This window comes from Cinclus cinclus, chromosome 6 (assembly GCF_963662255.1).
Source record: "Cinclus cinclus chromosome 6, bCinCin1.1, whole genome shotgun sequence".
In the NCBI taxonomy this organism is placed as follows: Eukaryota; Metazoa; Chordata; class Aves; order Passeriformes; family Cinclidae; genus Cinclus; species Cinclus cinclus.
Genome location: NC_085051.1, coordinates 4,009,701 through 4,037,597, shown reverse-complemented (window position 1 = coordinate 4,037,597; position 27,897 = coordinate 4,009,701). Strand labels below are relative to the sequence as shown.

At 41.7% G+C, this 27,897-nt stretch overlaps 1 protein-coding gene across 1 annotated transcript in view; it reads left to right on the top strand.

Annotated features, from left to right (window-relative positions):
- PARVA (parvin alpha) overlaps positions 1-27,897 on the top strand; it is a 60,028-nt gene that overhangs the window by 18,956 nt on the left and 13,175 nt on the right. Inside the window, exons 2-6 of the mRNA XM_062494740.1 lie at positions 21,738-21,827; positions 21,928-21,998; positions 22,615-22,717; positions 24,812-24,952; positions 26,877-26,992. Coding sequence (XP_062350724.1) covers positions 21,738-21,827; positions 21,928-21,998; positions 22,615-22,717; positions 24,812-24,952; positions 26,877-26,992 — 521 coding nt within the window. The remainder of the gene's footprint in view (positions 1-21,737; positions 21,828-21,927; positions 21,999-22,614; positions 22,718-24,811; positions 24,953-26,876; positions 26,993-27,897) is intronic.

Sequence of the window (27,897 nt, the reverse complement as noted above, 5' to 3'; positions counted from 1 at the left end):
TTGTGGGCACATGATTTTGGGAGTGGCTGGAAGAACTTACTGTAGGGGAAGGTTCAGCCCTATGTGTGCTCTACCTAGAAACCAGATAGGCTGATGTTTCTAGTTAAAGCAAGATGCAGAATTTAAAGCAATGAACCACTGAATATGAAAATTAATTTTTGTGTTTACACAAAAAGAAAAAATCCAGCTACGCTCTAATTCATTTTCTTTGCTTTCCTTTCCAAAAATATGTTTAGAAATTAAATAAAAAGCATTGAAGTATTTCAACAACCAGTTGGTTGTGGGTTTTTTGGTTTTGTTTTGGATGTTTTTATTGTTTTGTTTTGTTTTGGTTTTTATAATGCCATTAAAACTTCTTTGGAGAATAACAACCCTCTTGAGGACCAAAACCCTGCCCTGTTACAGCCAACACTCACAGAGCTTTTTAACCCGCTCTGTGCACGGAGAAATCACAGAACTGAGAACTCACAGAGCTGAGCGAAAACTGAACAAAGACCCGTGACAAAATCCAATTCTTTCTGTTGCTGAGTTGGAAAACAAGTGTGTTTGGAAGTCCTTTTAGAAGTATGAGACTCCTTAACTGCTGTGTGTCTGTGGAACTGCTGTGCTAAAGCCATGGGATGGCTGTGTGCCAGGATGGAGCTGAGGGAACCCCAGCACTGCTCCATGGCTGTGTGTCCCTGGGGAAACTGAGGCACGGGGCTGAGGGAACCCCAGCACTGCTCCATGGCTGTGTGTCCCTGGGGAAACTGAGGCACAGGGCTGAGGGAACCCCAGCACTGCTCCATGGCTGTGTGTCCCTGGGGAAACTGAGGCACGGGGCTGAGGGAACCCCAGCACTGCTCCATGGCTGTGTGTCCCTGGGGAAACTGAGGCACGGGGCTGAGGGAACCCCAGCACTGCTCCATGGCTGTGTGTCCCTGGGGAAACTGAGGCACGGGGCTGAGGGAACCCCAGCACTGCTCCATGGCTGTGTGTCCCTGGGGAAACTGAGGCACGGGGCTGAGGGAACCCCAGCACTGCTCCATGGCTGTGTGTCCCTGGGGAAACTGAGGAACAGAGCTGCTGGCTCCTGGATGAATCCCAGCACTACCCTAGTGCTCCCTTTGGATTTTGGGGATCCCTGTGTGCTCCCTGCTGGCTCCTGGGTGAATCCCAGCACTGCTCCAGTGCTCCTTCTGGAATATGGGGATCCCTGTGTGCTCCCTGCTGGCTCCTGGGTGAATCCCAGCCCTGGTCCAGTGCTCCCTCTGGAATATGGGGATCCCTGTGTGCTCCCTGCTGGCTCCTGGGTGAATCCCAGCACTGCTCCAGTGCTCCCTCTGGAATATGGGGATCCCTGTGTGCTCCCTGCTGGCTCCTGGGTGAATCCCAGCCCTGGTCCAGTGCTCCCTCTGGAATATGGGGATCCCTGTGTGCTCCCTGCTGGCTTCTGGGTGAATCCCAGCCCTGGTCCAGTGCTCCCTCTGGAATTTGGGGATCCCTGTGTGCTCCCTGCTGGCTCCTGGGTGAATCCCAGCACTGCTCCAGTGCTCCCTCTGGAATTTGGGGATCCCTGTGTGCTCCCTGCTGGCTTCTGGGTGAATCCCAGCCCTGGTCCAGTGCTCCCTCTGGAATTTGGGGATCCCTGTGTGCTCCCTGCTGGCTCCTGGGTGAATCCCAGCCCTGGTCCAGTGCTCCCTCTGGAATTTGGGGATCCCTGTGTGTTCCCTGCTGGCTCCTGGGTGAATCCCAGCCCTGGTCCAGTGCTCCCTCTGGAATATGGGGATCCCTGTGTGCTCCCTGCTGGCTCCTGGGTGAATCCCAGCACTGCTCCAGTGCTCCCTCTGGAATATGGGGATCCCCGTGTCCTCGCTGCTACCTCGCCCTGTTCTGGGTTATTTTGTCCCTACGCTGCTTTCACATTTTTGTCCCAGAGACCGGCCACTTGTTAATTTATCTCCGGATCAGAAATTGTGTGTACAATTACCAAAAGCCTTCTTTGGTTGCATTCACCCTTATCCCTCCCCCGTGTTTTCCTCTAATTCCTGGTGACCCTTCTGTGGCTTTTATTACCTTTTAAGAAGTGGCAGAATCAGGCCATTAAGTTGAAGTGAATTATGAAATACTTAACCCTCTTGTCTCCCCTCTGTATCACCAACCCCACACATACCAGTTACGCATGGAGGGCTTTTTTATAGAAAAATGTGGTGTCTAAGTGTTTGTCTGCAGCCTGAATTGCAACATACATAAGACACAAAAAGGATAAAACCAGAAATTGAATTTTCTCCCTGTCTGAATCCCTTATGTCTCCTGGACCTGTACCATTTTAAAAATGAATTTTGGATTTTTAAAGGAAAATAATACACTGTGGGGTTCCACACTTTATTCAAGGAGTTAAAAGTCTGGAGCTGTGCTTGATGAGCCAGATGGTCTTCAACAGTAACATTGTTCATATTGTTTAGATTATCCTGTTGCAAGTACAGTGCCTCCTTTACCTTTTATGGAAGAAAGTGTGGAAAATTGACCACAGATGTAAGTAACCAAGAATGATGGCTGAGGCAATTCTTACCAGGCCTCCCTCTCTAACACGCCTGATCCTGCAGATAAAAATAAATAGAGAAATGTGAGGCAGCATGAGAAATATCTAGTGTTACCTATTTAAGTGTTTAATTTGAGCTCTGCGAGCTACTAAAATCTTTATTTTCTTAGACTGAGATTTCTTCATATTGAACTGGTTTCAGTCTTTCGGTGTAGGCAGCCTGAATGTAGATTTTTATCCAGGTACTAAATAGCACATCATTATATTTTTTTTTTTCCATACTGGTTGAAAAAAGAGGTGTGGGAAGAAGCCAACTACACTGACCTCAAACACAGTTTATGATCCAAAAATCTTCATGAGAAGATTGGTACCCAGTTTGTGCTGTAATGAGAGAGCACAAATTCCCCATTAATATTGATTTGATTGGTATCAGAAGCAAAGACTGCACCAAATTAATTAGAGGTAGCTCATTGTTACTCCTGATAATGGGCTGTTGAATTAGTGAAGCATCTTACAAGTCAGATTGAAATAAACTTTTTTAGACAGGTATCTCTTTTGTGCAGTATCTGGAATTGGAAGGCTCAACAGAACAAAGGGAAAATGTTGCAAATGAAAGCAATAAAGCCCTGTTTTATAAAGTCCTTTTGTCTCCTATCACTTTTCTTTCTCTCCCTCATTTCCTTCCTCTTATTAGGAGCTGCTGTCAAAGTGCATTTACTTACGGCAAGTGGTCCCCTTCGGAGCCCCTGAGCTGATGCTGCTGCATTTGCATGCAGGTGCTGCTGTGGTGGGGCACAGCTCTGGCCTGGCCTCTCCCTGGCCTGGCAGGGCAGAGACAGCTGGAATTCTGTAAACCCGCAGGTTTTGTAATTCTGTAAACCCTCAGGTTTTGTAATTCTGTAAACTCACAGGTTTTGTAATTCTATAAACCCACAGGTTTGCTGTGCGCGGGGCCAGGCACCGAGACTCTCCTGTCTGCTCCTGAGCATGGCTTGGCTGCCTCGTGCTCTTTCACAAGGTGGTAGATTCCTCTGGCTTCTAAAGGCAACATCTTCTTGCACTAAGCCTCGATTGATCCAGGAAATATTTTCTTTTGCCTGTGCAGTGCTTTTGAATTTGGTTCTGCCTACACTGGTTTTGAGAAGCCTAGACTATCAGAGTCTCTTCCTAACATTGTTTAAAGACTTTGGAGAAAGTGACAGGAAGAAAGAAATGTTTTACAGGGAGCAGAGAAGGCTGCAGATTATGGTGAGAAACACTCAATCTAGGATGTAAGGTAAAATCAGGAGTTAACTCTGGAAGCAGATTTCTAAGGCAAAGTTCAAACAGTCAGTCTAAGGTGCCACTAAGTGGGATGAGAGAGAGTCAACCATAATCTTCATATTTTTAATACCTGCATTCAAAATATGATAAATTAGATTGGCAACGTGGGGCACTGTTTTTCATCATGTACCTATCTGGTTCTGCTCCCTGCAGGATCTGGAAAACAAGATCCCTTGGACATGACAGCTCTGGCTCCATGCCTGCAGCTGTAGGGTGGAGAAGGGGGAAGCCGTGGGGAGGACGTGGCAGGAGCAGCACCACCGTGGGAGGTTGGAAAGGTGATAACAAACACGGGCCTAGGGACAGGACATGGACAAGGGGAGAGCAGAGGAGGTGACCAGCTTGAATCAGGACAGTGGGTGAATCAGAGAGTGATGGATGTGAGGGACTGCTGCTCAAGGGGACTGAGCCTGTGCCTGGGAGCCAGCAGTGCCTGAGCACTAATCCTGTTCTGTTCTGAGGCTGCATGCAAATTCCCTTTCTTTTTTTTTTTCCTTCGTGTCTGTTCTCATATTCATGAAATAGTGCTAATGGCCATTGTCTGCATCAAAGTGTTATCAGGAGGCTTAAAGTGCCATTGTAGTTCTGAAACAGCAGAGATGTGCTGACCTTCCTTTGTGCCCACAGTTGATAAATGCTTACCTCAGTGACAAATTAAGGGTTTGCTTTCTTCTTCCTAAGCAACCACAGCTATGAAAAGGGTTTGGACACCATTCTGTACTACAGCAGACTTGTTAGCTTAATTGCAGTCGGGCTGCACAAGTAACAAAGGGCAGGATTCGCCTGACATGCCCTGTAGTACTAATGAAAATGGAAACATTTGAAGAAAAACAGAAGCTTTCAGGTCCTGGGTTAGGATTAACTTGCTCACTGATGTAACATTTTGCAGCCGACTTCTAAAACTGATCCAGATCTGTCAGATCAGGTTTTGTGCTTGAGCTGATCCTTCAGCAGGGAAGCTTCACCTGTGTTTTAACTCATTCAGACTAGAAATGATTTGAAAGATCAACTGAAGTCTGAATGTTACAGAAAATAGTTTTAAAGCAAGGCTTCCCAGGGATGAACACAGATTTCCATCTAAATAAAGCTGCCAACACATGATTCACAAGACCCTAGAGATTTTCCATTAGATAAAGCAGAATTATTGATCTTTGTTAGTACTCTGGAGAGATGAGATGAAAAAGTTTTCATTGTCTGGGCAGGACCAGTCCAAGAGAGTGAAGAGGATACACACCAGTGTCACACAAACTCCCCAGACTCTATGAGTGAGATGCTTTGCTTTTGCTGTCATAAATATGCTACAGAGGCAAGTGCTGAAGACACAGAGCTGCAAAGAATTTATCTGTGGAGACAGATTTTACACTGTTTTTCAGTGAAGGGACTCTGTTAAATTTTACAGGAATGAGGCAGAGTGCTTAATCAGTGGCAGCTCACAATAATCAATAATCAGTACAGCTCACAATGATCAATATAGCAATTCAGAGTTGGTCCCTGCATGGTAATGTCCCACATCCATGGCTTGAGCTGCACTGTGGTTCTCACGGCCTGAATCACAAGGGAATCAAATTATCCCTTTCGAGGCAGTGTGACCCTGCTCATAACCTTGAAAGTGTTGTGGTAAAGGCCAGATAAACCACAGAAATACAGGTTTGTGGCTGCAAAACCCCCACTAATAATGCTTAGAGAAACTGAACAGTCAGCTCTTTTGCTAGTTTTCTTCAAAGCTTGGAGAGGAATTGTTACTCTTGTATGAAGGTAAGTCTGGTGGAGCGAAGCTGTGCTGCAGAGGGGCTGTGAATACAGAGAGCAGTTTCTCAGCAGGATGCGAGCCCAAAGCTCCAAAAAGTACCACTTGATTTGTAGAGCAGACTAAAGTCTTCTAGTGAACAGCCCTATGCAAATACTACATTTTTAAGCGGTGTACCCTATTACTCCTCATTTCTGACAGATATGCTGGGAATTTCCTTTTTAACAAACAATGCTGTCTTGGTAGAAGACTGTTTCCATGACTAAAACTGTGATGAGAGCATCAGCCTAGAATGGTTCCAGGAATAACCTACACATTCAGCTCTACTCTGCCAAGAACCCAGAGGCTGGTTGTTGAGATGAATGGTTTTGGTTAATGTGCACCACGAAGTAGGAAAAAAAGATGCCTATATGTTTTAGATAGATAATTATCAAGAAATTGTGTATAAAGAAAAATAATGTATGGGTAGGGGAACAGAAATATAAGCCTTGAACTTCCTATCCTGAAAATATAAATCACTGCAAGTTTTAAAGCACTTGCATGACTCATATGCAGAGGTCATAGACCAAATTTGCTGATGGAGGCAGGATGAAACAAATTCGGCTGCATTTTTATGATATTTTTCCTGCTGCTCTTAGCTTTTTATTTACCCAAAGTAATATAATTTTCCAGAGAAATGTAACAGATCCAACATATGGAACTGCAATCCAGTTCAGTGCCGAGGTGCAGAACTGAATGGGAACAGTGGTGTGTCAATAAATAGCTTACTGCATGTCAGGCAAAGTAGTCTCTGAGGAACCATACTGCCAGCTTGGCAGGGTTCTGGAAATGGAATCTCCAGTGGAACTGGGGCAGTAAGGCAGTCACTGAACAGGGCCCAGGCCTAGAGGAAATCCAGCTACTGTAACATGAACACTAAATGGAGGGCAGACAGAAACAAGAAAGAGGCACTTGTTAATGTGCAGGTTTATAAATCAAGGTGCTTTTCCTCTTGCTCTAGCATAAACTTTGAGCCAATTCAGTGCGTCCCTGGGAGTCAGTACGCTGTGCTTTTTCCACTTGAGAAACAATAACATAACACTGAGTAAACTATTTGGTAATCAATCGTGTTCCCCACTGCTGAGTAATATTTTTGTGCCACAAGAGAAATCTGCTGGAGTTATGATCTAGGTCTGAGCTGTATACTGGTTTTGTGCTGCTGAGATTCTGTTGACTTTAAGGTTGTTTCTGTATTTTCAGTAGCATTGCTGATGTTTAGACTTTGGACCAACATAGCTTAGAAAATGAGAGGAGAGTTATTCCTGCATTCAGTTTAAAATGTCAGCACATAGCAAGTCAAGAGGTCTGGCTCCAGGTGAAGGTTTTAGACCTGAATGTGTCTTCATTTAATGGCAGGGCACAAGTCTGGCCTGTTAGTAGAGAGAGGCTGTATTAATGAGTGCTCCAAACCATCCAATTTTGTGTGCTTGTATGTTGAGGTAAGGTTTTGTTTATGATATGAGGCACTAAAAAGTATGTGTGCTTATAGGTATAACATCATTCTCTTCCTCCTGTGTGTTTAGGGAAAAGGGCAATGGGCCTGCCTGTGTTGAGTAACACTTGGGCCTTGCAAGGTGCATTGCAAATAATAGTAACATTCTGGGAGAGCTGGAATTCCTCAGGTTCTTGTCAATGCATTTTTTTGCCATGTGTCAGTTATATTATAGGTGAACTGTATCACATCAGTAGCATTTTATTTTTCAAATGTCTAATTTTCTTGCATTTCATTGCTACCTAGCTGGAATTGCCCCTTTTAAATTACTTTTTTTTTTTTTCACGTGTTATTTGGGAAGATCACCATTTGATAATTTGCATGTCTGAAAACATAACTCTGGTATGTACCTTCTCCCCTTGCATCACACAGCCTGTGCTGGAGTTCTTCACTTCGGGATTTTAGCCCTGGTGAGAGGGGAGGGGGGGTTAGATGTCACCCCATAACCTCAGTGCCATCTCTAAAGTCCCACGTGTCAAGCTCACATCATCCTCTGGAGGGCAGGGGGTGGCACAAAGACATTTTGGAGACACCTCTGTCCTTACTGCAGTTACTCCAGTAGGTACTGGCACTGCCAGGGATCTAACCTGAAATTTCTTGGTAAATGAGCACTTTATGTGACTCTCAGCTTGTATGACTCTTGTTTCTGCTTATGTATAGCATGCAAGGTCTGTCATATTTTCTTCCATTTACATGATTCCTGGCATTTTAAATTCAGGTAGATTAAATTTAGACTTTTTATAATGAATCTGCATCATTTTGTGTTCTGCTTGCTCCTGAAATAGCCTGGGGGAGCCTGATAGATACGATTTATGTGTATCATTTAGAGGCATAAGAAAGCATCTGATTGATTTAGTCTTTCTTTTGTTAGCTCTTTCCTATAATTCTAATCATCATTTCACTGTAGCGTTAGACCATTGAGGAACATATGGGTTTTCAAAGGCAGGAAGTTTCCATATTTAGAAGTGGTGATGCTTAAAGGAAAATGGCTTGGAGGTCCTTACAGCAGATTTTTTGCTAGTTCTGGTGTAGCTCAGATCACGGTTTGCAAGGTAGAAAGATGTCTGGCATTTATGTCACCAACAGTAAGTTTAATTATTTTATTTTTTGCGTTAGTTCCTGACTTCAGCAGAATCTGCTGTGGGTAGGATGCTTCTGTGCAGCAGTGAGCTCTCTCTGCTGCGGTGAAGCTGTTGGTGTGAAAGCAGAGCTGGGTGCTGATGCTGCAGCGCATTTCCCATGGCAAAGGGGAAGAAGGACTGATGAGATTTGGCAATGTTTGTTACTGGGCTGGTGGGATGCTTGGAGGCTTCCACGTGGCTTCTAGTCTCTGTCACTTTTACACAGAGCAGGGCGAAGGAGACAGAAACAATAAGGACCTGAGCCTGGAATTTTCCATTTGGAAACAATCAGTATAAACAGTGGGGCGAATTCTCTTCTGATATCAGTCAGGAGGGCTCTTCTGTTGGCTTTAGTAAGGCTGTGCCCATTTGCAGTAGCTGAGAATTAAGCAGTTTCTCTCCTCCCAGCCTTTCTGATGACTTAACATTGTTTTTGAAACATAAAAGTCCTGTTTTGGGTCTGGGTTGTTGGCTTACGTGTTTAAATCGAAGGCTTGTCAGTCCTCATGTGACCAACACTCTGAATAAGATCCACGAGTGAGGTTAGGTAAAACTGTGGGCTTTTTCCCTACTACTATCTGGATTTTCTCAGAACCTAGATAATTTTATCCCATTTGCATCAAACATGCAGGTAACTTTAGAATCCTGCATCTGTATTGTTTCTAGGGAAGCAAAATAAAATTACAAATGACAGTAATTGACATTACATGCTTTAATTGAATTTCCTCCTCTGTGAACCAAAACCTTTTAACCAAGTATTGCAGTGCTATTTCAGTATTTATTTGTTACGTGGGTTAATGTGCTATGTGGCAGATCCAGTATTTATCCATTTTCACAAATTAAGCTATCAGTGTCATGTTGCCTTTGAATTGTTTCCTGTATTGATGGCCAAAATGGCTTGAATAAGACTTTAGTCCTCCCTGGCCATATTTCTGTTTTTACAAAGCTGAAAATTGCAGGGTTGAAAATGAGCCCTTAGGAACAGTTTGGGAAACTCTAGGCCCAAAGCATCTTACCAATGTGCTGGGTTTTCTCCCTGCAGTGGTTTCTGCTAAGGGAAGGGAGAAGTGCCCAGGCTTCTTGAAAGGCGATGTTCTTCTTGTTATATTACAGGAATTAGAAATCAAGCCCTACTTGAGTTTATGTTTGTGGCAAGTGAAAATGGATTACAGAGAGAAGGAGTAGAAATTCCTGTACTGAGTCCCCAAGCTGTGCACTTCAGAGCTGCTGAAGTTGTCAACTTCTTGCCATGTTATACCCTCTGAGAAAAGAGCTCTGCTTTAACTAATTTGCAGCTTTCTTACTCTGCTGTAACTTCACCTATTACCTGGGCTTGATCTTTTGTCTGCTTCTGTAGGTATAAAAACTCAGCATAAAAGAAACAAATCTCATTTACTATTACTTAGTTACTATTTTGTAAAATAATTACTTTTCTGTGTGCAAACACCACTTTATAAACAGATATAAGTAATCACTTATAAAATAGATTGCATTGATGATGCAGGTAGCTGCGACTTCAGACTTCGTGAAATTTCTTAATTTCATTTCCAACATCCTTCTTGACATTTCAAGTGAAGCATTGTTTTCCTTAACTGTGCTTGTGTCCCAAACAGGATTGCCATAATAAAGTATCTGGGACACTTATGATTCTATTCAAAAATTAGGAAAATGAAAGCTTGGTGAAGAACTGCCAGCTCAGTATTGTCCATAATTGAATTTATTCAGCAGTTATTCAGCAGTCCAGCAGTGCAGGTTTTCAGTGCCAGAAGGCAGTAGGGCTCCAAGAGTCAGAATGGGGAGCCCCATTGCTGCTTGTGAGTGCAGCATGAAATAGAAATGTTGGCAGGCAGAGCTGCTTTAAAGAGTGACCCTAAAAAAATTGCTGCAGAGCAGTGTGTATCAGAACCTCCTTAGGACTGGGAAAGAATGTGGTGTCAGAACACTTATGAGAGCTCTGGGACATCTTCTGCAAGGAATCACATCTGATATGAAACCTGGGGGAGAAATGTTGTGTAGCACAGCTGAGTAACCCTAAACAATAAATACCACTCCATTCTCCATACTTGTCTTTTGGCACCGGTATTTTAAATGGAGTTCCATTGGAAATTAGAAAGGTAAGTACTTTCCGTGACGTAGAAATGAGCCAGTGATGTGTCACTTCCCTCCTCCTGCTCCAAGTTGAAACATGCACTTAGACATTTTATGACTTCTGAAAAGTTTTAGTCTGTAGAAACTCCATAGGAATTTGATTTTTAGCCAAGTAAGTAATTGCTTTAGATTATATTTTCATTACTGTCCCCCTTTGGAAGAACCCATAGAACATAAAACTAGTTTATTTCTTACCAGTAGTTTATTATTCTTCTGATGGCTCATACCTCTCCTTTCCTCTGCTTTCTAGCTTTTTATATGCTTTTGCCTGTTTCAGGGCTTAATCCTTGATCCATGTGAGTGTTGCTAATTATTTCAGTAGGGAAGTATTTGCAGAGAAAAGAATACTGTGATCAGGATCTGAATTTGGTAATACCACATATGCATATCAATTCAGGCAACAGGATTCAAGTAACTCCTGCTGCTCAGACTTTGTTTCATAACAACAAAAACTAAAACTAAAAAAACAAAAACCACAAGAGAAAGAAATTTCCCATCCAGTGTTGCAATGTCTATGCATAGACTTTCCCCCTATCCTTTGAGGGGAACTGTGACTTTATTTAGTTACAAGGGAAAAAGGTACAAATTACCCAGAACAGAAAGACTGGGGTTGCTAAAAACGTATGTTTTACACTTGCCCTTTGAGCACTTTGTTTAGTTGTATGACTGATAACAAAAGCATACAACCAAAACGGCAACTCACCAAGCTGCAAAAAGCAGATTTAGTTTCTTTTGCAGATGGTCTATGAGTCTCATGTGGCATCATATTAAATTATATAGGCAGTCAGTCGCTTGTTGTGAAGCGATGCTCTGAACAGCACCGGGAGTTGTGATGAGCTTGGACCATTGTGCAGGAAAACAGGCTCGAAAGCTGAAACAGCTCCTCTGAAGAGAGCAGCACCAGGGCCTGCCAGGGGCTTCCCACACCTCAAGGACTGCAGGTCCCCCTGGGATGCACTATGAGGGTGGCCCAGCAACCCTACAATGGGCTGTGGAGCATTCTGCCCCAAAGGTAGGAGCCCAGACCTACTCATCTGGTTGTTTTGCTTTTCTGATTATTGCTTTCTGACCTTGTACTTTTACAGTGGTAGTTATTTTTTTGGTTTGCAATAGCTTGAAGATAAGAATGAGAGTTTTATTTTCTTTTTACTCCTGTCAGACTTTGTTTTTCCTGGGTAAGAGTAGAAGAAAATACAGCAGTCTGTTAATATTAATGCTATTCCATTAAAGTATTTCTGCAATATGAAATAGAATTAGCTGTTTCATCCTAGTGATGTTTCATAAGATTATGTGTTTGTGTTAGCTTCAGTTAGGTACAAATGCAGTCTTCGGGTAACGCTGGCTCCAGTGTGAAAATAATGATTTTTATCAGCTGAATTTGCACTCGGGGCGAGTTGTCATTTGTAGTCAAAAGCATGCTTGGGATAGCAATTTTCAAATAGGCTATGTGTTATACAGTCAGGAAGTTCGATATTCATGCTTATTAAAATGAAAACTTCATGGTAATCTGCACTTTCTAAGAGGAATAGTAACACAAACTCACTTACGACATCAAAGCTGAAGGCTGCAGAATATTTCTGGGAAGCTCCAAATGTGTTAGTGCCATGGAGTAAAACCCATTTGAGGTTATTTATGTGGATGATTGAGTTGCATGTTTAGGTATGCCCACCTGCAAAGTAGGAAATGCAGCCACAGGTACTGTTGGTGTGATGGTTCCTCATGATGAAATCGGTACATTGGCAATGACAGCAGCCCAGGAAATGCATTTGGCAGGTAGGAGTTCACACAGGGGTGTTTCCCTGGTCTGGCAGTTCTTGACAGGTGCTAGCAAGTGCTGCTCTGAAATTCCAGATCTCCTGGAAGAGGCAGTGGCAGTGCAGTGCAGCTCAGAGTTGGGCTTCATCCTTACAGTGCTGGTCTTCACAGAAGCACCACAATCAGATGAACACTTCAGTCAGGTGGTTTGTTTTCACAGGGCCTTTAGAAGTTGGAACAGCTGTTTGATTTTATAAGGAAATACATAAAATTAGGAACGCAAGGAGGGTACCAGGCATAGCCTGTGAAGGACAAGCCACAGGGCTGGATGAAAATCATTATTACTGGTTTATATGGGAAATAAGGGTGTTTTCTTTGCCATGATATGGATTTGGAAAGCAAGAGGTGCTGTCTGCTCTGTCAGGATAATGTAACATTAGATACAAGCTTTTAAGGCTGTATTTTAAGTGCCAGGCTTCCATTTTACAAGTGCAGTTTGTCTCCAGAAAGGAAACATGTAGATGTATTCCTTAAACTAGAATTGTGTTTTTGTTCTGTGCTGCAGAATGAGGATATTGCTGTTTCCTTCTGTTAAATGAATTAATTCTGATTAAGGGATTTGAAAACCTAGGCTGGAAAATGTTGATTTATTTCCTGTGCAAATTGAGAACAAATTCTGCTTTCCTAAGCCAAATACGATTTCTAGTTTGTGCTACCAAAGTCCTGTCTTGCATCATCATCTTACACTTTTGTGTAACTGTGCTTTAGGAGGACAGCACAGCCATGCTATTGATCACACCACATCGTGATTGATGCCAGCTGACCAAAGTCCTCCCTCTAGGCAGAGATTTCCACAGACAGCCCTGATTGATCCCTTTTTGTCCCTGAGCTAGCCCCTAGTGTTGTATGGCTGGGGGAAGCAGAGGGATGGGCTGTGCAGCTGGACAGTGCCCACTCCTGTGAGATAAGGATGGGGAAGGAAGTTCCCCTTTCCTCAGGTCCTGCTGTAGCAGCTGAAGCCTGAAGCTTTTCTGCTGTCAAATGCACATTAACCTCCATGTTGGCCAAGAGAACTCTGAAGGGCAGTTTAGTCTTCAGGATGCTAGAAGATCTATTTCTTCCATTTTAAGGTTTTTTTACCAAATCCAACCACTTTTTCTTTCAGAATGTAGCTGGGTTTCTGCTGATCCAGCCAAAGCTACAGCTTATTTTGCCATGTTGAAGGCCTGTCTTTAGATCCCAATTCCCAAATTAGATCCCCATTCTGTTCTTGACTACAAACTTTAGTTCCCTAGGACATATTGCAGAGATTTTAAGAAATCATCCGTGTGTTAGGCACAAATATTAAACATAGCAAGAAATTGAAAGTCTGTCAAGTCAAGGGTAGAAACAGAATTAGATGTTGCAAGTTAACTCAGCTCCTGAATCTGAGAACCATGGTTAGATACTCACGACTGACACGGAAGATAGTGAAGAATGGACTCCAAGCCACCAGTTATGCAAATAGGTAATATAGCTACGTATTTGTAGTCATTATTATTATTTGCATTTCTTCAGGTGACTCTTACTCCATCTTTCTTGTGTTTGCTATTTCTCCAGCCTTGGTGTCAACCCCAAACTTCATCCTGGTTGATTTTGATAGTAAGGAAAGATCTTGAAGCATGAGAAGCTCTCATAAGCTTATAACGTGGTTTTGGGTCTTTTGTTTTTTGTTTTTTTTTTTCCTTCTGGGATATAGAAATGCTTGGCCACGTATTACAAATCTTTTACTCCTTTGTCACAGAGTCTTTCCTTGAAGATGATGGGATGCTTATCTCAAAACACAAGTAGCTTTAGGAGCTGAAGTTTGAAAATGGGGCCACGTCTGACCCATAAACCAGTTAGTAGTGTCTGAGAAGGAGCTTCAACTTTCCAGTAAAAGTAGTAATTTTTCTATTTCTTTCAAGAAAAACACTCATCTAAGTTACTGAGATGCAGTGGGGTCTCTCTTAACTTTTTCTCCTTCAAAAACAAGGCTTACATTCACAAGAAGAAAACAGCAAGAAATTCAGGAAATCCTCAGCTTGCTACTAGTGTGCTCTCACATTCCTGTGTACTATTTTTGGGTTTTCTCTTAGGAATAGCTAGAACTTGTTGAGCTGGGAAAGACTTCTTGGAACAGATCCTTGGTTTTGTCTTCTCTGCATGAGCGCCTCTTGTTGATGTTGGAATAGCTGCTCTTAGCTGGTTGGTGATTCACAAAATGAGGCAAGTCAGCCCTGTAAAATCTGCTTCTCCACTCCACAGTCTTTGGAAAAAATTGTTGCAGCAGGCTGGTGAGCGTGTAAGAAGAACAATTGCCTCCACTTGCACCAAGAGGTCTGTCTGCCTCTCCCCTACCTGCAGATTTGTTGTAAGTGGAGAAATATCAAAATGTCAGTGAGGAGGACACAAACGCTTTCCCTTCTTCTCTGTATGGCCCCAGGTACTCTGTGTAATTCTGAGATCCCTGAGTAAATCAGTTCAGCCAACATACCTCAGCAAGTTAGAAATCTTAGCTGCCAGAGGATTTGTTTCTATAAAGTACTTTGCTGTCAAAGGATTTGTTTTAATAAAGTATTTTGCACCTAAGAATACCACCAACTAACAACCTGTATGTTTCTGTTGCACAAACACCCTACGAAGTATCTGAGGCTCTTTGGAGTTTGTTTTGGAATCAGATTCCACACAACACATTTTGATAAGAACTTGGAATGGTCACAGCATTTCTCATACGCATGGTTTGTTCTTCAGTGGGAGTAAGAATCACTATCAATTGAACTCTTGTCTGTATTTGTTCCCAAAATTGCCTTTTGGGATTTTTCTGTAGGGTTTTAAACTCTCCTGTAGGGTGACAGGCTTTTCAAAACATCTGCAGATACTGCTTATGTGTTTTAAAAGATGTATTGAGAGGATGTGTACAAGGAATGAGTGGAATGATTGGCATCTGTGTTAGCTTGGCACTTCACTGCTTATTACCTCTTAGAAATGAGAGGGAAATTCTGAGAAAAAGCCTTCCACCCAAATGAAATGTGAAAGCATGGAAGGCTTAATGAAGCTGGCAAAAGAGAATCACATGTACTGTTTTAAAAAAGGACTGAGTTTGCTTCCTGATTTATTTTTTTACCTACCCAGACCAGAGATCTGTCTGTTGAGGTTTTTTTTTTTTCCCCCTGCCAATTGCCAAAAGAAAAAAAGAAAGCAACAGCAAACTAGTCTCTGAGGTACTTGAGAGTGGCTTTGGACTTTAAAGAAAGTTCAAGGCAAAGTCATATAATTTGTTTTGCATGCATGAAAATCAAATCGTAGCATTTCTCCCATCTCCTTTTGTGAGCAGCATTACTCCTGTTCCTTTTGTGTGCATGCCATGTTTGGTTTAATGGAGAAATGAGAAAAGAAAATAGATTCTTTTTTGGAGACTGAGTACTAATGCAGAAACATTAAAGGCAGGCACATTGTTGTCAGCCAGTTTGCATATTTATTTACTTTTACAAATGGTTGGCTTGGAGTCAGCAGTTAATGGAATGAGAATGATGTTCCTGTACAGATCATTTCCTGAGAAACATTTTCAATTACAAACATATCTCTGCTTTTCTTCCCTCATTTGTTATGTCTTGGAGAATAAATGGGGAGTAGCATTTACAACTTAAGGTTTATGTTCTGAAGACAATTTTAACAATGATCCCCACATAAAAAGGCCCTTTTTTAGTGGCAGACATATGTTTATGATGTTTAGTGCTGTGAATATCAAATTTTTGGTGGATGCTGTGTCGCACTCTGCAAACTTGTAAACATCTATAAATTCATTGGATCATTTTAGTACCATGTGTAATGCAGATTTATTGTCTTTTGTGTGGATTTCTTTTGTTTCAGAGTTAAAGTTGAGCTGCCAGAAACCATGTTTAATGAATTATGTATTCCAGAAAATTAAGCAGTACTATTTTAGATTAATATTTTCTTTTCCCTTTGTGGACTCACAAGATGCACATGCACAGGTATTAGAAATTAACGTTTTGGGTAGGTGGCCCAGAAAGCAATTATGTAAGTTTGCTTGACTAAAGAGGATAATGAACAATGACTTTTTTAAAATGGCTTTTCTTTCTTTTTTTTTTCTCTCATTCTCTAGCTGTCTTAAGTAATTTCAGTCAGTTTTCTCATTTACCAGTACAAATCCAGAATTACCCTACTGGAATTATATGGGTTTATAGAACTGGAGTATATGAGAGGGAACAGTGAGCTGGTATAAATCAGCACAAATCCACTGAGATCCATGTGGATACAGTCATTTACACTCAAGTCTGCATTACAAGCTATCAAGGCAGTAGAAGAACTAAAGCTGCTGTTGTGCATGAGTGGTTACAAAAGCAAACCATGGAGGTCATGGGCATTTACCAGAAATTTGCACCCAATAAAGGGAATGTGAAACCAAACCCCGATTCATCTAAATTTGGCTCAGCTATAATTGAATGTATGTCTTATACAAAGAGCAGCAAAGACTTTCTGTGCTGAAAATCAGTATTTTTCTAAACTGGCTTTAATTTCTGGCTACATATCTGTATGTGGCATAGGCATGCATGTTTGAATGTGGACATGCATACAAATATCTAGGGCTGTTCTGGCAAGCTAGCCTTCCAAATGGTGGTTGTTCCAGGAAAAAAAAAGCTCAAGATAGAGACATGACATGTAAAGCTGCTGCCTATTTTAGCAGTTTGAAATACCAGGTAGATTTTGACTTTCATATAGAAAGCTTAAACTCTCAGAGTCATGTGAATGTCAGCAAATCTCAGCTTCCACCAAAAAACAAAAAAAACCCAAACAAACAAAAAACAAAACAGAAAAAAAAACCAAAGAAACAAAAAACCCCACCCAATGTACATGAAACCTTAAAAATTATGAAGAGCTTGATTGTAAAACCCTTATGGTAAAGAAAGGCAATTAAAGACCTGCAGAAATGTTATGTAGGTGTATATGCATCTATCTAAACCTCCTAGATTTGAAAGAATGAGGTTAGAAGCAGTGTAGCATTGTGCTCCTCCAAAATGATGGTTTGGTTCTAGTTAATCACACACTTTCAGAATTTATCCATTCCTGTTGGAGCACTTGAATGATTTTAATTTTTTAAGTACAGAACCAGTTACATGGGGAAGACATGGCAGCAGCACTCGGAAGAGAGGCTGTTTTACTCTGCATGTTGCTGTATTTGTTTCATGATTCTTCAGATGGGTATAAAATCCATCTAAACCACAGAGAGTGCACTGGGTGATGTGGCATTGCTGAGCTCAGTTAAATAATGAGATGTGTTTCATTCAAATCAGAATAACTCTAAGCCCTGAATACTAAATAGGGCAGCAAAAAGCCTTCAAGCACACAAAATAAACGAGTAAAAAAACCCAAATGAAACTGTCTAATAAATACAATGTGGAGCAACAGGCTGCATGTGCTGGAGGAATTAAGGCAATTTGAACCGTATGGGCAGTGCTCCACTCTCAGACTTGCTCCCCCAATGGCAGCTGGATGCACACATCACAGGACAGGCTCTGCCTCGGAGCACACGTCTGGGTTTGATAGCATAGGTTTATGACCTCGTAATCCTAGAGCATCTAGAACAGTAAGAATTCCATCCAGTTTAAAATAGCTGCTGTAGTTGCTGTTGATATAGGCTCGCTCCTGGGCTCCCCGGCTCCGGGGCCAAATTTGGTGCTGGCATGATGGGAGGAAGTCTGTTGACAGCTGATAGCAGTGGAGTTGCACTTGATTACATCATAAGAAATTTGGAGCTGAATCAGAAGTCTGAGCAGAAATGTCCTTTCCTCTTCCAGAGTTAAAACTGGGACTTCCACATTGCCAATCCACAGAGATCTGTCTGGCCCAGATGCAGCTGCTGCTTTTCAGGGTCTTGTTTTAAAAGTGCATTCCCCCATTTCCACTCAGCTTGGTGACTGAAAAACAGGTCTGGATTTTGCTGTCATGTCCAAAGAGATGAAGTCCCTTTCTTCCCAATATCAGCCTGATGAACATAAGCCCCGTGGTAGCTGATGAACTTAACTTGTGCTGTAAGGAGCGCAGCTCTTAGTTACATACTCCAAAGCCATTCCTCAAAGTATTTCAAGAAATTAGATTATGTTATGTTAATTTCAGCTGCTGCAAAAATTGCCCCAATACTGTGTTCTTGCTTTTTATTAAAATACTAAGTTGCTGAAGTGATTTCCATGAAAATTAATTAAAACAAATTAATGAAAAGCAGCTGAAAAATGGACTCCTCTACTGAAACTCTGGTATGCAAACTCAACCTCAATCACATATTTGTTGTTGCTCTATAAACACCTAAGTGATTTGTCATGGTATTTTTTTGATGGAAATTCTTAGAAAGTGAAGTGAATTCTTAGAAAATTCTGTACTACAGAATAAATTTTCTCTCAGTTTACATACAGTTTGATATAATGCACGTGCTTACCTGCTACATTTAGTAGTATTACTACTAATCCATAGTTAAATCTTTGCTCTTCAGTGTTCGGAAAGAAATGAAAAGGATGCTGTCAGGCTCAGGGTTTCTCCATCATGTTTTCTGCTTGTGGGGGTCAGGAGGGCAGGAGGAACCTTTACTGTGGGACTAATGCCAGCCTAGGGCATGGGTTGTGCAGAATGCAGAGGGCTGAGGAGGAGCTGTCCTCCCTAAAAACTGGATCCATCTGGGATCTTTGGATCATCTGGAGATGTGGTATTTTTTAAATGGCTCTGGCAGGTGTGCAAAATGTCTGTACTTACAGCAGTGTACAGAAAGCAGAGCTTAGCCCCTGCTGTGCACTAAATGTAACACTTGCATTCTAGAACATGTCAATGTTTTAGTTCCCCATGTATATTTATTATTATCTTATTTGTATTTTATGTTCACTTCTCATGCAAAGATGTGGCAGGGGTTTGTTTGCTTTCTCTTATTTTCTCTGAGAATATGATGGAAATCATGTTAGTAAAGGTAGAATGCTGTGCACGTTAGAGGACAGGTACAGCAAGTTTCAGTGGGCCTTGTAAAGAATTCCTTATGTAGCCTTCAGCCTTGGGAGGTCCACTCAGTCTCCTTGGAGAATTGTCAGCAAGCTCTGCCAGCAGGCTTCTCCCTGGAGACAGGAGCCAAAAGCTTTCATCACTGTCCTTCACTTGGGAAATGAGCTGACTGCTTTCTCCAGTGGGTCTCACCCAAGCAGAGCATCCAGCCCTTTGGGACAGGAGAGCTCAGTGGAGGCAGTTGGCTTGAATAGATTTTATTTACCATGCTCCCCCTTGGCCCTGGTGTGAAAAACCCCCACGTTTTCTGCCTAGGAAGCTTTGTGAGGAAGTCCTCTACGAGCTAAACATTTCAGAGCAGAAGAAAGACCTCCACAGGGAAGTTTTCTACCCGCTGACGTTTTTATGCCCATAACCCTTTTAAATAAAAAAAAAAAAAAAAAAAAAAAAAAAAAAAAAAAAAAAAAAAATTAAAGAGTTTAATGAAACCAAGAAACCAGCAGTTTTTTTCTCTAAGGAGGGCTAGCAGTTTCAACAATTGTCATGAAGTGCAAGCAGTTCTCAAGATTATACATGCTGGACCAACTTTATCCTTGCTACAACTCCTCAGAACTCAGTGGAGTTACATGAGGGATTAATTTGGTCCACTGCTTTCAGCCATCAGTTTTTGAGAATATACAACAATCGAGGGAACTGTTATTGTCAGCATTGTCTTATGTCTCTTTAGAGCAGCTCAGTATTTGTATGTTACAGATAGATAAGCAGGGTGAGCATATGGAGTGAAGCTGTGGATTCAGTGGTAAAGGTAGTGGATTTTTCAGTAATTTTAGTACCAATAAAAGTAATAACCAGTCCAGCAGCCATTATTGCTGTGAGTCTTACATAGATGCTTGAATACAGCTACGCAGATTCTTGAAACATGCACAGAAACATTTAATCTGGCAGACCACAAAAAATTTCATGAAGCATAGAAAATATTTGGAAATTTCCTGTTAAGTCCTGATACTGCACCAACTGACTGATGGTCACAGTGTTCATGTGAATTTAGCTATACTTGCTGCACCAAGGAAGTAAAGTTAACTTATGAGGCAGCCATGAGGGCAGAGACAAAACAGAAGATCTTTAGAGTACTTCTCTGTTTTCTTAGAAACCGAATTGTCTGTGTAATTTTCGGAATAAACTGAGGAAAGCATCAGCTGATAAATGTGAGTTGTTGGATAGTGAATCTTGCATCTGCACATAAGTCAGATATTTCAGTAAATGTCAGAAGGTGTGCCTGGATCTTTAGGTTGTATGTGGGATTGTTGGATTAAGTTACTTAAGTTTAAACTCCAGCTGGAGCAGATAAGCTAACGAGCAGTTCTATTGAAGGTGTGCACACTGGAAATTGGGTGGTCAAAGCAACATTTCTTAATGGTCATGGATAAGGCAGTGAGCCCCTTTCCTGGTTTGGTAAATCAGCTCTGCACTGATTTCTTGTTCCCAAAGCAAGGTACAAACTCAAGATATCCCTGTCCCTGCTCAGCACTTGGAGTTCTTGCACAGCACAGCACAGCCTCGTGTGTTGGCTTGCTGGTATTTCTTGACCTCTGTTAGGGAGGCATGCTTGGGCAGTGAAGGAAAGGTTTTGTCTTTGAAACCTTCTGGAATTTGGGTCATCCAGAGGAATGAACAAAGTTCCTCTGGCCTGTGCCAGGTACAGAACAAGTGACAGGCTTCCCTTTACACCACTTCTCTGGATCTTTCTGGTCTTTTCTTCTCAAGAACATTGATTTTTGCAGAAACTGTGGACTTTGGCTGGGTAAGACCTTGTCCGTATTTCCTAGCAACTGCTGGCATCTCCAGACTCTGGGGTCTTGGATTACTTCCCCATTCCTAAGTCCAAGTTCCTCCTCAACCTGTGTGGACTCCACACTAAGGCAGAAGTTCTGAGGGTTCATCGTCCTACACCATGTCTTGCTACCATGATTTGTGCTGAGGAAAGGCCAAGAACACGGGCCAGAAGCATCCTGCAGTCTGCTGCAACTGGACAGTGCAGACCCATGAGCATCCTGGAGAGCAGGATGTGCTGTGTGCTGCAGCTGCACCTTAGTCCAAAACTGTTCCTCAGCCTGCTCACTCCTGGCTGGGTGCACAGCCAGACCAGTTGGACCCAAGGAGCTAAACCTGAAGCATCTCCAGAGCCACGGTGACATACTGAGAGCAATAACCATCTCCCTCCCTCAGCTGAAATGATTCATTAGTGTTAAAATGTCAGCACCATTAACATGCAAGTGAGCCTTTTAAGAGTTGGAGGACAATGGGCCATATCCTGGAAAAGATTTGAGGTAATTGCCTTGGTTCCAGCACCATTATCCATGAAAAATGTACTCATACAAGTAAAGGTTTGTTGGCTGGGCCTCCCATTTTTGTTAGCTTTGCTTTACTGCTGTAATTACACCCAGTGGTTTATCTAATAGAGTCATGTTCTTATAAAGAAATTAAGACAATTAATGCTACTTTTAGTGAAAGTACAATAGTAAGTAAAATTAAATTGAAATTTGACCAAGCTTTTCTTTTTTTATTTCCTAGTGTCTGAATTACAGGAAGAAGGAATAAATGCCATTAACTTACCTCTCAGTCCCATTCCATTCGAACTAGACCCTGAGGACACTATGCTAGGTAATTCACAACAATTTTACATCTCAACATGAAAGCTTGATTTAAAATGAGGTGTTGTGCCTGGGATAGTTTCTAATGGTTGTTTTTTTAAACCTTCCAGAGGAGAATGAAGTCCGAACAATGGTGGATCCAAATTCAAGAAATGATCCAAAATTACAAGAACTGATGAAGGTAATGAAAGCATGTAAACCCTCTCAGGAAAGTGTAACCATTTTTTAATGCCATCCTTGTCTCTTTTACTTGAATGCTTCCACGCACTGGCTAGATACTAATTATTTGGAACCACGTGGTACATATGTCCCTGTGAAATGGGGAGGTCATTTGTGGCAGTATCTTCCTCTAGATGTGGCACAGTGACACTTAAAAATTTCTGCTAAAATCCTGAGTCCAGAGTCTCAGTCCCATCCCACCCCCAGTCTAAGATCACATTGACTTTTCCTTGTCTTTGTGATTCTTCGGGCTAAGAACTTTAGCAGGACGCTTTGTGAAAATCAACTTCAGCACCTTTTACTTCACAATGAGATGTTGAAATGCTGCTGAAAGCATGAGAAAGATTTCACTCCAGAAGACTCTGCATCAATTAGTGTTTGTCCAGACCTCGTGGTGCATTGGCACAGCTACCTCATATGAGTCCTTGCTGAGTCTTTCCTGTTTGCTCCTGAAGTTATGTCAGACTGTATCTTGAGCCACTGCAGCTTTGGTATTCTTTCTGCTAAGAAAAATGACATGTGTTTTAAATTGCAAATGTATAGTGTATAATACTGCCAAATTTGTGTTTCCCACATAGGTACTAATTGACTGGATTAATGATGTGTTGGTAGGAGAGAGGATTATTGTGAAAGACTTGGCTGAAGACCTGTATGATGGACAAGTTTTGCAGAAATTATTTGGTAAGACAAAACACACGTGCACAGCTTTGAGGCACTTTGTCAATAAGTGGATCTCTTATTCCTGCCCAGGAGCCTGGGTATCATCTTACATTTATGCCACTAAGTGATATAAAAATAGCATTGTGTTAGGAGCCCCCTGAGCAGCGGGCTGTGTGCACAGCCCTCGTGGCTGCAGTGCAATATGTGGTGCTCTGCAGCTGAGGAGAGCAGCACAGAGCCTACCTGGGGTGCTGCACAGGGGGGGCTCTTGCCTTGGCAACAGCATTCACTCCAATTACATTTATTATCTACATATGGGCTCCACAAACTTCACCCTGTTACAAGTGGAAAGTGAGTTTGAAGGCAAGGGCATTCTCAGTACCATGGTGGATGTTTTTAATCTTTGCTCCTTCCATGCTGTAGTTTATTCACATCGCTGGGTTCCCCTGGAAAGCTGGAATTTCTTTCTGGTTTGATGTCTGGCTTTTAACATGACTGAGGTAACGGTGCCCAGTGGACTGCAAACTGAGCTTCAGCTGAGAAACAGATAGAGAAAAGAAACTGCTAATGCAGAGTTGGCATGTGCTTTTTACACTGTTGGCTTGAAAGCCATTTTCTTAGTTATTACAGCTCATAAAGTCTCCAGTAAATTTCTTTCCAGTATCCTAAATGAATCTTGAAACATCATGTGAGCACTTCTAATAAAGTCTTCACAGACTATTCCCTTCTATGAATGGTTAAACTATTGAATATATTGTGATGGACTGGATATGCCCAGACTGAGCAATTGGATTGTCATGGGCAGACTTCCAGTGACTTCACCCAAAATTCAAAAAATGTGTATCAGACGCAGCATGACTCTAAATATGAGTATACTGATCCAGCATTTATTGATTTCAGAGGAATATTCTCCATTACCCTTATGGATCAGATCTCTGTTTACTAAAACTTCAGCCTTGCGGTGAGACTATGCACAAACTGATTTCTGAGGAGGTGCAAGAAACATATATGAGACAGCAGCTCTTAGGCAGGATTAGGAGATAGCAGACTCTTAGGATGGGTTAGGAGATAGCTGGATTGGGAGATAGTAGTCTCTTAGGTTGGATTAGGAGATAGGAGTCTCTTAGGATGGATTAGGAGATTTCTGGATTAGGAGATAGCAGTCTCTTAGGTTGATTAGGAGATAGCTGGATTAGGAGATATCTGGATTAGGAGATAACAACCTTTTAGGATGGTAGTTTAGGCTCACTCCCTCTGGGAAGATACTTGGTTGCTTTGATGGGAACAAGATCAACTCTTACCAATTAAGATATCTCTTAAGAAGATACTCTTTTGTAGAAGTAAATTGATAAGTGACCAAGCATTTTGTTTCTGGTTTTGTTACCAGGCAGCCGCTATATTTTCTTTGGTTACTCTTTAAGGGTAAACAATAAACCATGTATGTACATACACAGGAACTGTACTAATTATAACAAACCAATTCTTAAAGTATTTTAAAATCTACTGCAAATTTTGAGTGCAGAAAATGGCTGTGGTTTCATGGAGGAACTGCCTGAGGTTTTAGTAGCTTTTATGAAAACTTGTTTGCCTTGCTGTGATGCATCCTCTGCCTCTATGAACACAGAATCACTTCAGTTTTATCACTAATAGGTCAAGTAAAATTTTTATCTCCTGCTTCTGAGGTAGAAACTGGGAGGCTGAGACTGATGAAATAAATCTTAAAGTTGCTGTCTGTTTCCTAGGTTTGATGGTCTGCTGTACAAACCTCTTGCACGCAGTATAACTTTTATCCAGCAGCAGTAGAAGTACTGGGCCTTACTTCCAAGTCTGGTGGTCACCAAAGGGAGTTGCAGAAAATGTTTGTTAGCCAGTGGTGTGGCATACAGAAATACTTGGCCTTCTCCCTCCTTGTCAGTGTGTAACTAAAGGCAAAATGTGAACTTATCTTTAGGAGCTCAGAAGTGTGGAGGGAAAGTGGCTCTGGAAAAAAAAAATAGATATAAAATTAAGAAGTCTGATGTCTCCTGAATGTACCTCTGGGTGTATGGATTGTCTTTGTGTTCTTCATGGAGCTGACAGTTGTTTTTCCTCCCATTTTTTCTTCTATCACTTCAGAGAAGCTTGAAAGTGAGAAGCTGAATGTTGCAGAAGTTACTCAGTCTGAAATTGCTCAGAAACAGAAGCTACAGACAGTGCTTGAAAAGATCAATGAAACCCTTAAACTGCCTCCAAGAAGCATTAAGTGGAACGTTGACTGTAAGTTTGTATTTGCTATACTGTTCTCATTTGTGGGCAGCTGGCACTTTGTTGGTGCCATCTGGAATTCTGAAATATCCAATGGTAAGGGAGGGCTGAAACCTGGGGTTTATGGTAAGAACTGCTCTGATGGGCACTTCCAGATGTGCCACTCTACCATCTTTACTGGTGCTCAGCCTTCACTTTCAGCTAGGTGTTTTCTCAGAGTCTGTCCAAGTGTGGTGGCTTTGCTCTGAAGTCCATGTGCATGCCAGCTTAAGTTTTGTGTTGCTAAGTTGGTTTGTTGAAACAGACAAAAACCTGCAGAAATGCAATGTAAGGAGAGTTAGGTCCTAGAATTCTGTGTGAAATTTGCAACATAGATATGAATAATATTTCTGATCATTTCAGGCTAAGTCTGAACCACTAGCTTTGATTACAAAACTCTCATCATGACTAGTTCTGCACCCTTCCTGTTCTGTTGTATTAGGAATGAACACAGCAGTTTCTAAAAGAAATGCTTTCAGTGGTCCAACAGGAGACACTTCAATGGGTATGTGTTGCAGAAAGCAGGTTATCAATTTTAGAAAATTAGGCCTCTCAATCTGTCCTAAGTTTAGTTTTCAGAATCATGTCATGCTGGTGAATACCTTGACCAGTACATCACATATTCCCTGTCTCCTGTACCAGTCTTGTCCTGAGCAGTTTTGTATCCTGCTCCATTCACAACAAATTAGTAAGAAGGAGAGCAATATCTTGAGGGAGGAGGAGTGAACATTTGGCAATTTGACTTTTCTCCTTTCTGTGGTCCTGCTGAGTTTTTTATTCCCTTCCTTTTTCAACCTCCCCCAAGTTTTCTTTCCATTCTCTGTTGTGCAGCTGGAGGCGTGATGTTTGGAGTGGCCTGACAATTTAATGTCTAGTTTTAATTTAATATTTTACGTGTGTCTTAGGGCTGGAGTAGAGCTAGAGAGCAGCAGCTGGGCCCAGCTGTAGCACACACTGGTGGTAGGCAGACAGACATCTTTGTAGTGTTCTGCTAAAGCACCTCATCCCTGACCACGGGCACTCCAGCAGCATGTGCCAGCAATGCCACATTTTATATGGATGTGTATCTCCATGGCATAGCTGGGACTTGCTCTGTAAGATTATGAGGAAGGATATTTTAGTGAATTTGATGCGTTCCAACAGTGCAGTAAGGTAGTACTTGTTAATTAGTTCAATAAGTGCACTGCAGTGTCAAAGATCTTTCAGGAATATTACTCTGGGAAATGCAAAAACAAAACAGAAGAAGAAGAAGAAAGGGAATAAGGATTGGAAATTACCCACATTCATGCCAATGGTTTGATACTTGATCATGGATTTCATAGAGTTTACTTTTGATGTCTTGTAAGGTGTGTTAGTGGTAACTGCCCATGTATGAAACCTGCTGCAAAAAAGCTTCAATAACAGAACTAGAACAACTTCATGAGGAATGTTTGAGTCATTGAGTTTAATAAATTATTGCTTAAGGCTTGTGCCAAAACAGGCTCGTTTATCATCCTGCAGACATTGTGACACTTAAAAATGAATAAGTGCATGTTATGAGTACAAAAATATCTTTCTGATAGTCCATAAATCCTTATTGAAATAAAGAGAATAAAAGAGAGGCAAGGAGAATGCAGAGACAGCACTTAAACTGTGGTGCATAAATTCTGACTTTTGGCTTAGCTTTAGATTTCCATCTCCACAAGCCTGTGGCATCCAGACCTGTTGCAAAGAGTGGTGCGTTGGTGCTGACGCATCTTGCAGGAGACCACTACAGATGGGGTGCCTTAAAGGTGCCCCCTAGCTGCAGGTGGCAAGAGGAAAAGAGCCCCATAATCCCTGCATCCTAAGAAAAAGTTAAAATCTGTGCCCTAGTTACTTTGCAGTTTGTAACTTGTGCTTTAAATATGTCTTTCAGCTGTTCATGCTAAAAGTCTCGTAGCGATACTTCATCTTCTGGTTGCATTATCTCAGTATTTTCGAGCACCAATCCGACTCCCTGACCATGTATCCATTCAGGTGGTTGTTGTGCAGGTAAGAGGGGCCTCAAACAGCTCTTGGGAGTGGTGTGAAGTTGGCTGAGGGGTTTCTTGTAAAAATGCACCTGGGGTTTTCTGGCTGGGCGGGCGTGCGGGTGTCTCTTTGGCTGACAAGGAGCACACGTGCGTCTTCCCTGCTGGACGGCACGAGTGCTTTCCCACACTGAGCTCTGGCTCACGATCTCTTACTTTGACTGTGAAGTGGCCAGACTGTGAGATTAAAAATATATGAAACATTATTATTGTTGTGTTTATCACCCAGTATGATCTCTAGAATTATTATTTTCCCCATTTTTTGACGCTTTTCTCACTTGTGTAGAGATTCAGGTCATTCTTGGCACTGAATGACAAATTGTCACTGTTTATTACATTCAGATTCCTGTTAGGTGACTAAATATTCTTTTTCAGCCCTGTGCACGCTAATTTAGTCTGATTACAGTGTTGGTTTTCTCAAAAGCATGCAAAAAAAATCCCCATCAACTAAATCTTTTGTCAGTCTCCTTATTAGAGCCTCATCCATTCAAACTCTTTATGTTTTTCTGTTCATCATTTTTCTTTCAGCTGAGCTTGTGCTTTCTCTATCTTACTTGGCCTCTTCCCATGTAATCTTTCTCTCCAGTTTCTTTCTGTCCAATTAACTTTGGCTTTATTTTTCACACTGCAAGTGTCTTTATTTATGTCTTTTAATTGATGTTACTCTGAAGTAACTGATTGAAAGAGCTATTGCTCAAGTTTTGTGTGGCTGAAAATCTGCAAGACAGATCTGAGAAAGTAAACATTGTCTGTTCTAGAATTCAAATAGGACAAGTTTTGTAACTTAGGGAGAAATCTGAAGGGGAGTCTCTGGGAAGTGTGTCACTGATGTCTGGTAGTGACTCATTGACTCAAGTTCTGCTTCAT